Source organism: Hippopotamus amphibius, chromosome 12 (assembly GCF_030028045.1).
Source record: "Hippopotamus amphibius kiboko isolate mHipAmp2 chromosome 12, mHipAmp2.hap2, whole genome shotgun sequence".
Taxonomy (NCBI): Eukaryota; Metazoa; Chordata; class Mammalia; order Artiodactyla; family Hippopotamidae; genus Hippopotamus; species Hippopotamus amphibius.
Genome location: NC_080197.1, coordinates 31,060,814 through 31,076,973, shown reverse-complemented (window position 1 = coordinate 31,076,973; position 16,160 = coordinate 31,060,814). Strand labels below are relative to the sequence as shown.

Here is a 16,160-nt window from a genome sequence, read left to right as displayed (position 1 = left end):
GATCCCTTGATCATTATGTAGTGTCCTTCCTTATCTCTTGTAACAGTCTTTATTTTCAAGTCCATTTTATCTTATATGAGTATTGCTACTCCTGCCTTCTTTTGATTTCTGTTTGCATGGAGTATCTTTTTCCATCCCCTCACTTTCAGTCTGTATGTGTCCCTAGGTCTGAAGTGGGTCTCTTGTAGACAGCATATATATGTTTCTCGGTTTTGTATCCATTCAGCCAGTCTGTGTCTTTTGACTGGAGCATTTAATCTATGTACATTTAAAGTAATTATTGATATGTTTGTTCCCATTACCATTTTCTTAATTATTTTACGTTTGTTTTTGTGGGTCTTTTTCTTCTCTTGTGTTTCCAGCCTAGAGAAGTTCCTTTAGCATTTGTTGTAAAGCTGGTTTGGTGGTGCTGAATTCTCCTAGCTTTTGCTTGCCTTTAAAGCTCTTGATTTCTCTGTCAAATCTGAATGAGATCCTTGCTGGGTAGAGTAATTTTGTTTGTAGGTTTTTGTCTTTCATCACTTTAGGTATATCTTGCTATTCCCTTGTGGCCTGCAGAGTTTCTGCTGAAAAATCAGCTGATAACCTTATGGGGAGTCCCTTGTATGTTATTTGTTGCTTTTCCCTTGCTGCTTTTAATATTTTTTTCTTTGAATTTAATTTTTGTGGCTTTGATTAATATGTGTCTTGGTGCCTTTCTCCTAGGTTTATCCTATGTGGGACTCTGTGCTTCCTGGACTTGGGTGGCTATTTCCTTTCCCATGTTAGAGAGTTTTTGACTATGATCTCTTGTAATATTTTCTCAGACCTTTTTTTTTCCCCCGTCTTCTTCTGGGAACCTGTATAGTTTGAACGTTGGTGTATTTAGTGTTGTCCTAGAGGTCTCTGACTGTCTTCAATTCTTTTCATTCTTTTATGTTTTTTTAAAAAATAAATTTATTTATTTATTTATTGGCTACATTGGGTCTTTGTTGCTGCACGTGGGCTTCCTCTAGTTGTGGAGAGCGGGGGCTACCCTTCCTCATGGTATGCGGGCTTCTCATTGCAGTGGCTTCTCTTATTGCAGAGCATGGGCTCCAGGCATACGGGCTTCAGTAGTTGTGGCACATGGGCTCAATAGTTGTGGCTCACAGGTTCTAGAGCACGGGCTCAGTAGTTGTGGTGCTTGGGCTTAGTTGCTCCACGGCATGTGGGATCTTACCAACCCAGGGCTTGAACCCATGTCCCCTGCATTGGCAGGTGAATTCTTTCTTTTTTTCTTTTTAAGAACTTTTATTGAGGTATAATTGACGTACAATAAACTGCATATATTTAAAGTGTACAATTTGATTCTTTTTTCTTATTACTGAGATTCTTAACCACTGTGCCACCAGGGAAGCCCCATTCTTTTTTCTTTATTCTGCTCCTCTGCAGTTATTTCTACCATTCTGTCTTCTAGCTCACTTATTCATTTGTCTGCCTCAGACAGATAATAATATTCTGTTATTGATTCCATCTAGTGCATTTTTCATTTCATCTGTGAAATTGTGTTGTTCATCTCTGTTTGTTTGTTCTTTAGTTCTTCTAGGTTTTTGTTAAACATTTCTTGTATTTTCTCAATTCGTGTCTCCATTCTATTTCTGAGATTCTGGGTCATCTTTACTATCATTACTCTGAAATCTTTTTCAGGTAGGTTGCCTCTTTCCTCTTCATTTATTTGGTCTTGTAAGTTTTTACCTTGCTCTTTCATCTGTAACATATTTTTCTGTCGTCTCTCTTTTTTTTTGTTTTGAAGGGTGGGATTGTGTTCCTGTCTTACTGTTGTTTGGCCTGAGGCATCCAGCACTGGAGTTTGTAGGCTGTTGGGTAGAGCCGGTGCTGAGATGAGGACCTCTGGGAGACCTCACTCTGATGAATATTCCCTGGGGTCTGAAGTTCTCTGTTAGTCCAGTGGTTTGGACTCGGGGCTCCCACCACAGGATCTCAGGCCCGACCCCCAACTGGTGGACCAAGATCCTGCAAGCTTTGTAGGGCAGGAAAAAAAAAATAGAAGCAGAACAATAACAGAGTAAAAGATACAGTAAGATTAGAAAACTAATAGATATGTTTAAAAATATATAGATAAAACAACAACTGAAATGTAAAACAGAACCACAGTAAAATAAATGGAAAAAAAAAAAAGCCGGGAAAGGCCTTGGCTGTGTGGGGGGGTGCGGCTTAGGCGGGGTTGGGGGGGAGGTTTAGGCGGCAGGTGGGGTCTAGGCTTAGGACCCATGCAGCTGGAAAAGGCCCTGGGGAGGGGGGCAGAGCTTAGGCTCAGGAAGGCTGGAGGGGCCCCGGGATTGCCTCTGGCCTCGGAGGACGGAGGACCAGGCCTGGAAGCGTAGAAGGCTCCCAGGGCCTGAGTGGGCAGGGGAAATGCTAGGCGTGTTCCCCCTGTCCTCTTATCCCAGAGGGTGCCTCCCTGTGTGCCTCTTCTCTTCTTCCTACCCCTCTTTCCCTCCTGTGCCCCTAGGACTTGTGGCTGGAGGATGGCCCCGGAAAGCAGGGGACCAGGCCTGGAAGCTCAGCAGGCTTCCTGGGCGTGAGTGGGCAGGGAAACACTGCACTTCCCCTGATCCTTTGGTCCCAGAGGGTGTACCCACACCTCAGCCCATCTGTCTCTCCTCCTCTTCCCCCCTCCTCCCTCTCATCTACACCCCTAGGACCCACATGGCCAGAGGAGGCCTCAGAGGGTGGAGGACCAGGCCTGGGAGCCCAGCAGGCTACTTGGGGCCTGAGTGCGCAGGGGAAACACTAGATACATTCCCTCCGACCCCCCAATCCTGGAGTGGCTCCTCCCTCTCTGCCTCTCCTCTTCTTTCCCCCAGCCTCCCTTCCTTCCTATGCTCCCAGGACCAATGTGGCTGGAGGGGGCCCCGGAAGGCGGAGGACCTGGCCAGGGACCCCAGCAGGCTTCCTGGGTCCCAATTGGGCAGGGGAAATGCTAGCTGCATTCCCCTACCCCTGTCCTCCAAGCCCCTGAGGGTTCCTCCAGGGAACCACTCCCCTCCCCCAGGCACCCCCAGGGGTGCCAGTCCTGTCTGGCCTCCACTTCTTCTCCCCCCTCACTTCCCCCATGTCCTACCTGGTTACTCGGGGGTTCCTCCCGTCTCCTTGGGTTTCGCGGTCCCCCACTAGCATCTGGTAGGTGCCCTTGTTGTGGGGAGATGCAAACACCACGTCCTCCCAGGCTGCTGTCTTGACTCCACCTCTTCATAATTCTTAACAACAGCTGTGAGAGGGTGCTGGTGATAACACGATTTATTTCAGAGAGAGAAAGTCTGGCTCAGAGGAATGTGTGATTTGTGCGTGACCACACTCATCTGATCTGTGGTAGAGACAGGATTTGAACTCAGTTTTCTCTGACTCTCAAGCTCCTGCACCTTGTAATGGAATTTTTCTGGACTCTTTCTGCCACATCAATCCCCATCTAAAAATGTGGGAATGTATTTTCCAACCCTAGGGAATGGGCCTATGTTATTTGAGGAATGACTCATGTAGAGTGCTCTCTCTAGATACAGTGATTCATCCCCATTGTACCAACACCCCCCACCCCCATCTCTTCTCTACCAGAAATTTGTTGTGTTCTTTTCTGTGAATGGTGTGTGTGAGATTCTGCAAGCCAAACCAGTAGGTTTATAAATACGCCATCCTTATCTTCAAGTAACCTACAAGTTCTTTGGAAAAATAATGTGTAATAACAAAAAATGATGACAATAATAGTGATTTTTATTATACTGGTTGAAATGGTTACATACTGGTGTAGAATTACTCATTACAAAGTGCTGGCCTAAGCTTTCAATCCATTGTCCAGTCGTTCACATGGATTGACAGTCAAACTCATAGGATACAGGAAGAAGCACTTTTAGAATGGAGGTGTGAGGAGCTCCTCAGGTCCTCTTTCTGTGAAACAACCAAATGATTTAAAAAAAAAACCTCAACCATTTAAAGTCTCTCAAAAGTGCTCTTAAGGACAGGCGACAATTAGAGAAACATTTATCCAAGAAAATCTGCTAAATCAGCAAGAGTCTGTGGCATTTGTCGCACAACCTTCTCCCTCCTGGTCACCTTTCAGCTCAGTGTAATGGAAGCTGAGGACAGCTTAGCTGTACCTAGTGGGTACAGCTAAGAAGGTGGGACTTTCTTCCCCTAGTTCCCAGTCTTTTTCCCTGGGCGGGGCAGGCCACCAGCGATTCTCATTCCCCCCAGCTCAGTGTTGTAGGCAAGTGTGGCCAAGAGATCTGGGGTTTTCTGTCTCCGCTCGGCCCTATTTGTAGGATGGAAGCTCTGTCTCAGGCACAGGTGGTCAAGAATCAGGAGGGACCTTACTGCCTTCTCCCCATCTTGCTCATAGGGCAGAGATCCTGTGCTAGGAGAAGCATGCTAAGAAGCAAAGGAGTTGCCACCCCCACCCAGGGCCCTGCTCTTAGAGCAGGAGTGTCACACTGAGTGAAGTGGCCTGCCCGTCCTGCTGCCACCTCTGAGCAGTGGTGCACAGGTCCTGCCCTGGTGAGAGGCAGGCTGTAGGAACAGAGAACTCTGCAGCACTCCCTGAGGTGACTGGTTTTGTATGGAATCGAGTAGGGAGGTCTTAGGTGTTGTTGAAAACACTGGAGGTTTTGGTGGTGAGCAGTGAGAGGAAACTGAGAGGCCTGGGAGAGCAGCACGTGAAGTGGCAGGTCAGCTGGAAGCGTAACAGAGAGCAAGGGGAGAGATTGCCGAGAAGAGCTCTCCTATAGGTCAGGGTAAGTCTCAAATACTGGCCTCAAAAATACCCCTGCAAAAGGATCTGACTTTAATTGGATCAGACTGTGGAGCTCTTTATACCCCAGGACATTGTTGAAAACAGTAGAGCAATCAGCTACCATTAGTGGAGGCTAACAGCTGTGTGTGATACCAATAGAGGCAGACCTGCTGTAAGCTTAATAGGGAGGTCAGGGAGAGACAAAAAGAGAGCCCTCTGTCCAGAGCGGGGAGATGTGGGTGACTGTGTTTACTCAAGGCTGCACCCTCTGAAGCCACCACTTCAGGGGAAATAACCTTCATTGAACTAGTCCAGACAGGTCTCAAAACAGATGAACAAGCAAACAACCACAGTGACAGTCTGGGAAGAGGGCAGGGTTGGTATCCAGAGTTTCTATGATATTTTACCCAAAATGTGCAATATTCAAAGAAAAATTATATAGATAGATAAGAGAAGGGAGAGGGAGGGAAAAGGAAAGAAAGAATATATGAATTGAAGAATGAGAGAAAGCCTAAATAAATTTTCCTGGTCTATAAAATAAAGACAACTGTTCAGTTCTATTAGTTAAATTATAATCTCACTGGACTGTAAATTTATCCTCCCCTATCGGTTATGAGTTGTTTGTTCATTGAGACACTGTGGACACTAAGTTACACTCCTACAGAATGTACAGTGGGGTTGGGAATAGGAAGCAAAGTGAGCTAAATGCCCTGCTTTCATTCCAGGAAGCTTATTGAAGTATAGGCAGACCTTGGAGATACTGTGGGTTTGGGTCCAGACCACCGCGGTACAGTGAATATCACAGTAAAGTGAGTCATATGAAATTTTTGGTTTCCCAGTGCATACAAAAGTTATGTTTACACATTACTGTAGACTATTATGTGTGCAATAGCATTATGTCTAAAAAAACAACATACATACCTTAATTAAAAAATACTTTTGCAGTTTATTGTATGTCAATTATATCTCAATAAAAGTTCTTCAAAAATACTTTTTTGCTAAAAAATGCTAACCATCCTCTGAGCCTTCAGCAAGTTGTAGTAGTAACATCAAAGATCATTCATCACAGATCACAGTAATAAATATAATAATAATAAAAATGTTTGAAATATTGTGAGAATTACCAAAATCTGACGCAGAGACACAAGGTGAGCAACTGCTGTTGGAAAAATGGTGCCAAAAGACTTGCTCGACACAGGGTTGCCACGAACCTTCCATTTGTAAAAAAAACTTGATATCTATGAAGGCAAAGTGCAGTAAAATGAGGTACACCTGTACTCCTCTATGTGATGAGTGAAGCATTAAGGGCTTTATTTTAAAAAGTTTGTTAAGGGACTTCCCTGATGGCACATTGGTTAAGAATCCACCTGCCAATGCAGGGGACATGGGTTCAAACCCTGGTCCAGGAAGATCCCACATGCTGCAGAGCAATCAAGCCTGTGCGCCACAGCTACTGAGCCTTTACTCTAGAGCCTGTGAGCCACAACTAGAAGCCTGTGTGCCTAGAGCCCGTGCTTCACAAGAGAAGCCACCACAATGAGAAGCCCATGCACCACAGCAAAGAGTAGCACCTGCGTGCTGCAACTGGAGAAAGTCCGTGTGCAGCAATGAGGACCCAATGCAGCCAAAACTAACTAAATAAATAATAAATAAATGTATAAACAAAGTAAAAAATAAAAAGGTGGTTAAAATACCAGGCAGAGGCAGATTTTGCATATCCCATTTGGTAACCTGAACCCTTGAAAAATGCTTATTCTGGGTCCCATCTGTTCACTCCTGCTTTTCTCTGTAGTTGAAGTTTTCTTTCATTTTCTCCTCTAAATCGTCTCCATTCCCTGATGCCCAGCACAAGCCTTGTGTACATGATGCTTTTTTTCTTTTCCAGCCCATCCTCTACTCTTCATTTTAGAACTCCTCCATTCCTCAGGGTCATTGAGCACTGCTTTAGGTTTTCAAATTGATTCACAAATCGCTTTTCCAAAGAAATCAAAAGTGTCTGAGGGCCAGGAATGTGTTTTATGCATTAGTTATGTGCTCCTCAGATTTTAACATAAAGCCATGGTAATGCCCAGAAGAACCTGATATGGAGAACCATGTAGTCTGAAAAGAATTAGATCAACTTCTTGCATATCCAGACTCTCTGGGGCCACCAGATATGTTCCTCACAGTGAGAAGATTGATGGGGACTTGCTGTCCCTTAATTTATTGCTTGTTTGTAGGTACCAGTCACATTCAGGGATGTGGTTGTGATCTTCACAGAGGCAGAATGGAAGAGACTGAGTTCTGAGCAGAGGAACCTATACAGAGAAGTGATGCTGTAGAATTACAGAAGTCTACTCTCATTGGGTGAGGCAGTGTTCTTTCCTTCATTAACTCTGCAGATTTACTGACTACCTACTATGTAGTAGAAAGTGTTCTAGATACTTAGAGTATGTTAGTAAATGAAATGATAATCTCTGCCCATGGAAACTTTCTAGTATAGAGAGGCAGCTAACAAAAAGCTTCATATACAGGGATATTATTATGATGTAAAAATTTTTGCATATGTTTATTTTTATTTTCTTTTTTATTGAGGCATCATTGATTTACAATATTATGTTTCAGATGTACAATGTAGTGATTCACAGTTTTTAAAGGTTATACTCCATTTAGTTATTACATATACAGGGATATTATAACATGGTATGTTAGAAGATGATAAGCACTACATAGTAAGAAATAATAAAATAGAACAGGATAAAGGAGTATTGAGTGTGAGGGGGTGGCTGGCTGAATTTTGAAATTGGGTATTTCAAATCACCGAGAGTGTAACATTTGACCAAAAGGGAGCTAGAACTCTAGGTATCTAGGGTAAGAGCATTTCAGGTAGAGGGACTTGTTGGTGCCAAGGCCTTAAGGAAGGTGGGTGTCTAAGGTATAAGGAACTGCAGTGGAGGCACAGTTTGCAAGGGGAGAGCAGTGAGAAATGCCTTTTGTGACAGAAGTTAACATTAAATATCAAAGTTTGTATGGCTTTTGTGTTTCATAAGCTGTATTTTTTTCATTTATCTAAAAACTGACATTGATCCTTTTTTTTAAAATAGATTTATTTATTTATTGGCTGCATTGGGTCTTTGATGCTGCACATAGGCTTTCTCTGGTTGCAGCAAGTGGGGGCTACTCTTGATTGCAGTGTGCGGGCTTCTCATTGCGGTGGCTTCTCTTGTTGCGGAGCACAGGCTCTAGGTGTGCAGGCTTCAGTAGTTGCAGCACACAGGCTCAATTGTTGTGGCACATGGGCTTAGTTGCTCCGTGGCATGTGGGATCTTCCTGGAGCAGGGATCGAACCTGTGTCCCCTGCATTGGCAGGCTTCTTAACCACTGTGCCACCTAGGAAGTCCCCGACATTGATTCTTTAAATTGAGGTTGTTAAAACTTTTATTATGACATTACTCTGGATCAGGGGTTGGCCAAGTTTTTCTGTAAAGGGCCAGAAAGTATTGGGTTGGCCAAAAGGTTCATTTGTTTTTTTCCATAAGATGGCTTTAGTAGCACTTAGTTGTCTTTAACTTCATTCAAAACAGTTTTGTTAGATTGTATGTGACAGCTGTCATATCAATGTGCATTTAAAAAAAGACTTATCAAAAGTGGTGAATTTTTGTGTGGCCATTTTAATATTGAAGATGGAAGAAAAAAGCAACGTTTTCAACCTATTATGCTTTCTTATTTCAAGAAAGGTAAAAATGCAATTGAAATGCAAAAAAAGATTTGTGCAGTGTATGGAGAAGGTGCTGGGACTGATCAGATGTGTCAAAAGTGGTTTGCGAAGTTTTGTGCTGAAGATTTCTCACTGGATGATGCTTTATGGTTGGATAGACCACTTGAAGTTGATAGTGATCACATTGAGACGTTAATTGAGAAAAATCAATGTTATACCATTTGGAAGATAGCCGACATAGTCAGAATATCCAATTTAGGTGTTGAAAATCATTTGTACCAGCTTGGTTATGTTAATCGCTTTGATGTTTGGGTTCCACATAAGTGAAAAAAACCTTTTTGACTGTATTTCTGCATGCAATTCTTTACTTAAACGTAATGAAAATGTTCTGTTTTTCCATCCAGAATTAGTCAACAGAAAAGGCATAATCTTCCATCAGGATAACGTAAGACCATAAGATTACATGTTTCTTTGATGACCAGGCAAAAATTGTTACAGCTTGGCTGGGAAGTTCTGATTCATCACTGTATTCACCAGACATTGTACCTTTAGATTTACATTTACTTAGGTCTTTACAAAGTTCTTTTAATGGAAAAAATTTCAGTTCTCTGAAAGACTCTAAAAGGCACCTGGAACAGTTCTTTGCTCAAAAAGATAAAAAGTTTTGTGCTCTTTCTCTGCAGCACTGGGCGGTTTGGCAGCAGTGGTGGCATGGTCTCCTCAGCCCCTGCGGGACCCTTCTAGAGAGGAGGTGCGGCCTGGGTGCTCTGGCTGTGGGCGCACCGTGACAGGCATCTTCTGGCTGACAACTTCTCCCCCAGCGCGTCCCTCAGCGCCTGGCCCCCCCCGCACCAGGCCACGCAGCGGGGAGGCCACTGTCCGCCATTCTGTGGGGCCTGAGGTCGGTACCGCAGGCAGAAGCTCCTCGATATGGCCTATGGTGCCCGGCTGGCGGCTGGCGGCAGCACGGCAGGCCCGGGGCGGCCGCGGGGGTCGCTGCCCAACCCCAAGTGGCGGTGGCGGCCCCGGGGAGCCCGCGCATGGCCCTGTAGCCCCAGCGAGAAGGTGGGGGAGCGTGGCGGGCGGCCAGCGACAAAGTTGAGCACAGGCCTGTGGCACAGGTGGTCGGCGCTTGTGGTGCTGCAGGGGCACTTGTTCCGGGCTATGGCTCAAGTTGCGGCACGCGGCATCGACGTTGTGGCATGCGGGATCGATGCTGCGGCACGTGGGATCAATGCTGCGTCACGTGGGATCGATGCTGCGGCACACGGGATCAACGCTGCGGCACGCGGGGTCATCGTTGCTGCACGTGGGGTCGTTGTTGTGGCACGCGGGGCCACTGTCTGTGCACGCGGGATCTTCCTCGGGGCACGTGGGATCTTTGTCGGGGCGCGTGGGATCTTTGTCGGGGCGCGTGGGATCTTTGTCGGGGCGCGTGGGATCTTTGTTGCAGCAAGCAGGATCTTAAGTCGCAGCATGGGGCATCCTCAGTCACGCCGTGGGAACTCTTAGTTGCAGCATGTGGAATCTAGTTCCCTCACCAGAGATGGAACCCAGGCCCCATGCTTTGGGAGTGTGGAGTCTCAGCCACTGGACCACCAGGCCTGGTGTTTTTTGTTTGTTTGTTTGTTTTTTGTCTTTACACAAAACACATTTATAAGTAAGGTTTTAAAGTTCAGCAGATAGATATAGTGTTTTTTTGTAACCACATTTCAGTTTTATCTCATTATGTTCATTTAAAAAGATTTGTATGGTTTCTATTCTTTTGACTTGTGAATATATTCTTTTGCACTAATATTTGGTTGGTAATTTTTGTGAACATTCCACATGTGTTTGATAAGAGTATACACTATTCTCTGCCTCTCATAACTGTCTTATGCTCTATCAGTTTCTCCTTGTTTTTATCTTATATACTTATTAAAACTATTGTATTAAGTGCATAAAAGTTATATTTACTTTGCAAATATTGTTTTAGCCATCTTTTTATGGTGTAGAACAGGGTTTGGAAATTTTGACTTGTAAAGGGCCAGGTAATGTTTTAGGCTTTGTACCTAGATGATTTCTGTCACAGCTACTCAGCTCTGCCCTTGTAGTGTGAAAGTAGTCTTGGATGATATGTAAATGAGAGAATGGCTGTGTTTCAATAAAACTTTACTTATAAAAAAAAAAGTTTTGGGAAGATGGAATTATGAAGCTTCCTGAAAAATGGCAGAAGGTAGTGGAACAAAAGGATGAATACATTATTCAATAAAGTTCTTGGTGAAAATGAAAAATGTATCTTTTTAATTAAAAACCAAAGGTACTTTTTGGCCAACCCAATAACTGTTTTAGGTTTTGTGGGTGATATGGTCTCTGTAACCACTCTCAACTCTGTCCTTATAGGGCTAAAATAGCCGTAGACAACAGGTAAGTGAAAGAGTATAGCTGTGTTCCAGTAAGACTTTTGTGGACACGGAATTTTGGATTTCATATACTTTTTATGTATCATGAAATATTATTGTTCTTTTGATTTTTTTCCCAACTATTTAAAAATTTAAAAGTTATTCTTAGCTTATAGACTATGGAAAAATACAAGGTCAGATTTAGCTTGTGGGCCATAGTTTTCCTACCCCTTGTTCTAAATCAGTGCTGTCCAGTGGAAATATAGTGTAAACCATGTGGGTAATTTTAAATTTCCTAGTGATCACATTTAGAGAAGTAGAAGTAAATGGGTGAAATTAATTTTAATAATATCTTATTTAACCCAAAATATCAAAATATTTTCATGTCAACATGTAATCAATATAAAAATCAGATATTTTACTCTTTTATTTTTGTATTAAGTATTCAAACTCTGGTTGTTATTTTATACTTAGAGCACATTTTTGTTCAGACCAACCACATTTGGAGTGCTCAGGAGACGTACAGCTAGTGGCTACCATAATGGATAGTGTGGTTCTAGACATTCCTGTATTTCTAGATAGAGCAGGTAGAGAAGAATCACATTTTGGAGACTCAGACTAGTTTTAGGCAGGAGTTTCTTCAGGTGTTTCCTTAAATGGCATAGCTGTTTCCCTGATAGGAATTAATCAGGTTTACTTTTTCCATTTTCATCTTCTTTGACATGTTTTGATCTGATTTCATCTAGTTTGAGCGCCATCTAATTGTGATTCGTCCGTTTTGGTCTGGTTCTGTGTGTTTTGATTTGGCCTTTAGCTAGTCAGTCTAACTAGACTTTGTTTTTATTTTTCTCTTGTCATGTTATCCTTTTTTTCTGTGTTAATATGTTTAACTGGTTCTGAGGAAAACGTCAAAATGACCTTGTTCAGGTTAGTCTTGACGTTGAAAGCCTGAATCCCAGTTGCATTTTTGAAATTGTTACCTTTGTCTTGCTCAGCACCGTAATATTCTGCAGTTCTCCTGCCTCTTATGTCTCTTGTGGGCTTTTCTCTTACTTTTTTCCTTTCTTTGGACTGTAAGGTCCATAGGACTAGTGTCACATACTCATTTTTCTATGTCAATATTCACACCCTTGAGCAGTTTGTGAACTTCAACGATTTTACCCATCACCTATTACAATGAATCCATTTTCTTTGTCACTGTCTTACCTGTGCTTTATCCTCATATTTCTATTTGGTTACAAGACAGCACAAGTTTATTCTCTAGCTAAGGCCAGATCATACTATTTTTCCTCCTAAACCAGTCTCTAATTCTTCACGTATTCATGTTATGATATCTCTTCTTCAAGGGTACTCCCTGAAATAATCTTTAAAGCTTTCATGGGAGGATATTTCAGTTAGCTTTGGCTAAGTAATGCTGTGATAACAAACAATCCCAAACTTCGGTGGCTTATAATAGCAAATATTCATTTCTTTCTTAATACAAGGATGAGTCAAAAATTATCCACACTCTGGCTGTAGAACTTACAGAAGTGTTAATATAACTGGAGTGCAGATAATTTTTGATGCACTCTCGTATCTACTGTCTACAGTTCAGGTAGACAGTTCTATTAATTCAGTTCTTTTGGCTCTGGAATCCAGGCAAAAGGAACAGCCTCTATCTGGGTCATGGGATTCTTAAGGAAGAGGGAAAAGAGCAATGATAGGACCACACTGTGCGTCTTAAAACTTATTTGAAAGGAGCACTAAGTTTTCACTAACCTTTGTTGGCCAAAGCAAATCCCATAGCCAAGTCTGATGTCATTGTGATGGGGTTAGTTTGGGCACGAGGTACCAGAATCCTGAAATCATGGAGCATGTCTTTCTGTCCACTGCTGAATCCACAATACTTTAGTAGAGAACCTAGTACTTAGAAATTTCTAGAAAGTATTTGCAGCTAGGCGAATGGAAATTCAGATTTATTTCACATACACTCTCTTTAACCACTGTTTCATATACTATTTCCTACATGTGGAAGCCCTTCAGACCTAGTGACTTTTTTCTGTATATCAGTCTTCTTTTTTGTAATAAGAAAAGTCATGAAAGAGAATTCCACATAGGTCATAGTGACTTATCTCCAAGTAGAACAGAGTTGTAGACAGTCTATATCAATGTGTGTTGATGACTTAGATGATTTAGTCAGAGGAAAAGGGTTACTGAGGCTACTTGCACAACAAAAAGCTCCTAGTCTAACATAGAGAAGATGCTTTTGTTATAGATTTTCTGGGTTGCAATAGAAAATGGAATGTGTAGAAGTGGAATGTAAAGGAATTATTGGTGGGAAACAAATTGTGTTGTAGGTATATTGTCAATTACAGTCATGGCAGTAAAACACTCTGTGTCCTAAGACAAGGCAGAACAGCCCAGCAGCCCCATTTAAGGCTTCTCTAACTGAAAACCTTCTCTCTCCAGCAGAACCAAAGCCAGAGATCTATCCCTGTTCTTCTGCCTTCTGGCCTTTTCCTGTCAACAGTTCCTCCACCAACATGTGCTGCAGATCTTCCAGGGTGTATGTGTAAAAATCACTTCCATCAGGGGGATTTTGGCCTGGAGCATCGGGGGCAGCAGTGTTCTGTTTACATCTGCCAGAGTGAAAACACAGAAGGTCAAGAGAGAGAAGGTGACTCCAGACCTGGTACTCGAGGACAGAGGAGAGATGGCCCTCATATGCGTTGCCCAGACCACCCCGAGGACAGTCAGCAAGTCCTGGAGAAGGCAGCACAGTGGTGGAAATAGAGCCCAGCTCAGCCCAAAGTGTAAACCCTGTGCAAGCAGACAAAGAAGTGAAGGAATTGGACACCTTGAGCTTTGGAGCAGTCAACTGTCAAGAACGTGAACTAGACTGTAGCCTGAAATCAAACTGCGTTACAAACCAGACCTCTTAGTGGAGAAGCCCTATGTCTGCAGGGAGTGTGGGCGAGGCTTTAAAGGTAAGTCAAACCTCATCAGACACCATCGGACACACTCAGTGGAGAAGCCTTATGTGTGTAGTGAGTGTGGCCGAAGTTTCGGCCAGGTATCAACCCTTATTAATCACCGGAGGATACATTCCAGGGAGAAGCCCTATGTGTGCAAGGAGTGTGGGCGAGGCATAGTTGGAAGGCCAACCTCAGCAGACACACATGAACACATTCAGAAGAGAGGTCTTATTTGTGCAGGGAGTGTGGACAGAGCTTTAGAAGTAGGTCATCAGTGGACTCACTCCCAGGAGAAGCCCTATGTGTGCAGTGCGTATGGGCAAGGCTTCATCAAGAAGTCATCCTTCATCATACACAAGAGGACACACTCCGGGGAGAAACCGTACATGTGCCTGGAGTGTGGTCAAGGCTTCAGTGATGAGTCAACCCTCAGAAAACACCAGAGGACACCCTCGGGGGAGAAGCCTTACATTTGTTGGAAGTGTGAGCAAGGCTTTAGTCCGAAGTCAGTCCTCATCAAACACCAGATGACACACTCAGGTGAGAAGCCTTATATTTGCAGGGACTGTGGGCATGGCTGTTGCAATAAGTCCACCCTCATCATACATGAGAGGACACACTCGGGGGAGAAGCCTTACCTGTGCAGTGAGTGTGGCTGAAGCTTTAGCTGCAAATGGCTCCTCCTTGTGCCCCAGAGCACACACTCGGGATAAGCATTATGTTTGCAAGGAGTGTGGGCGAGGCTTTAGCCAGAAGTCAAATCTCTTCACCAGAGGACACACTTGGGAGAAACCTTACAAGTAAAAGGAGCGCGGGCGCGGTTTTAGCCGGAAATCACTCCTCCTTGTGCCCCAGAGGACACACTCAGGGGAGAAGCATTATGTTTGCAGGGAGTGTGGGCGAGGCTTTAGCGACAAGTCAAATCTCATCAGACATCAGAGGACACACTGAAGTGAGAAGCCTTGTGTATGCAGGGGTCCTGGGCAGGACTTTAGCGATTACTCAAACCTCATCTTATGCCAGAGAGACATGCGCGGAGTAATTTGTATGTGTGTGTGGAGTGTGAGTGAAGCTTCAGAGATGTGTTGACCCTCAACAGGCACCGAAGCACGTTCAGGGGAGGAACCTTATGCGTGCAGAGTGTGGGTAGCTGTAAGTCAACCCTCACTACACAAAGAGGGTGCACTTAGGTGGGAAGTGTTGTGTGTGCAGGGACTGGAGAGGCTTTAGCAGTAAGTCAGCATTTACGAAACATCCAGTAGCTGCCTTGGGAGAAGTGTCAGGCATTCAGGGAGTGCTGACAGGCATTGGAAAAAGAACCCACAGGCGTGCTCCAGACAGCTCACTCAGGGAGGAGCTATGTGTTCGCAGGGAGTGCGGGCAAGGCTCTTGTGATCAGTCAGCCTTCTTCACACACCGTAGGGAGAATCCTTATGTGGGGATACTGTGCGGCTGCTCCAGGCACCTGCTGCTGGTGGCTGCAGAGGTGAATTCCTCACTAGACTTGCTCTCAGCCACAGTGAGCTGCACTTCCCAAGGGGTGCTTCCTGGCCAAAGATTGATTGATATGGGGAGGCAAAACCCTAGCCCTTGGCTCCGCGGGGCAACTCCACAGGGTCATCCCAGATTCCGAGGTCTCCATCAGACTGAATGATCTCAAACACATTGATGGTCAGCTTCTTCCTCTGCCCAGTCCTGTCCTCATTCCCCAGTAAGCCACTCAACTCTCTGTCTCATTGTCTTTCAGGGAATCCACCCTAAGATATAAGTACAAGGAGTGTGGACAAGGTTTTGGCTAAAAGTCACCCTTCAACCAACCCCAGAGTATACAGAATAGAAGCCCCATGTGTGTGGGGAGAATGGGTAAGGATACCTCAGTTTGCACCAGAGAACAGCTTTTTTGGGAGAAGCTTTACAAGGCAGGGAGGGAGACTGAGAAGCTTTAGCAGTAAGTTATACCTCATCTTGCAGCCCAGGACACACTCAGGGAGGCCTGTGTGGGTGGGGTTGTGGGCGGAGCCTTATCCTGACACCCCTCCTCTGCATCACTACCTCACCCACCTCCGGGCTGGGGGGTGGGGTTCAGAAATCTTGCCCACCCCCCCAACATACTCCTTATGAGAGTGTAGATGTCAGTAACAACTTAATAAACATGTTTTTCCCACTTTTTGTAACCAGGTAGAATAAAAAGTAGAAGGCTTTATTTAAGTAAGAATAATCAACTTGTTTTATTTTCAAATGCCAGTTCTTTCCCATGTTTTCATGTCCTTCTGTTCTTTAAAATCTTCAATAAGTTCAGGCTGTGTACCTTAGTCACTCATCTGTTTGGAAAGGAATTCAATTTCACAAATTTCCTGCATGGA

At 44.0% G+C, this 16,160-nt stretch overlaps 1 protein-coding gene across 1 annotated transcript in view; it reads left to right on the top strand.

Moving 5' to 3' along the window:
* Nucleotides 1-16,160, top strand: part of ZNF343 (zinc finger protein 343) — a 31,490-nt gene extending 15,330 nt beyond the window's left edge. The window contains 4 exon segments of the mRNA XM_057704078.1: nt 6,985-7,111; nt 9,364-9,527; nt 13,728-14,337; nt 14,666-16,160. Of these exon segments, the coding sequence (XP_057560061.1) occupies nt 6,985-7,111; nt 9,364-9,527; nt 13,728-14,337; nt 14,666-14,748 (984 nt within the window). The 3' untranslated portion in view covers nt 14,749-16,160.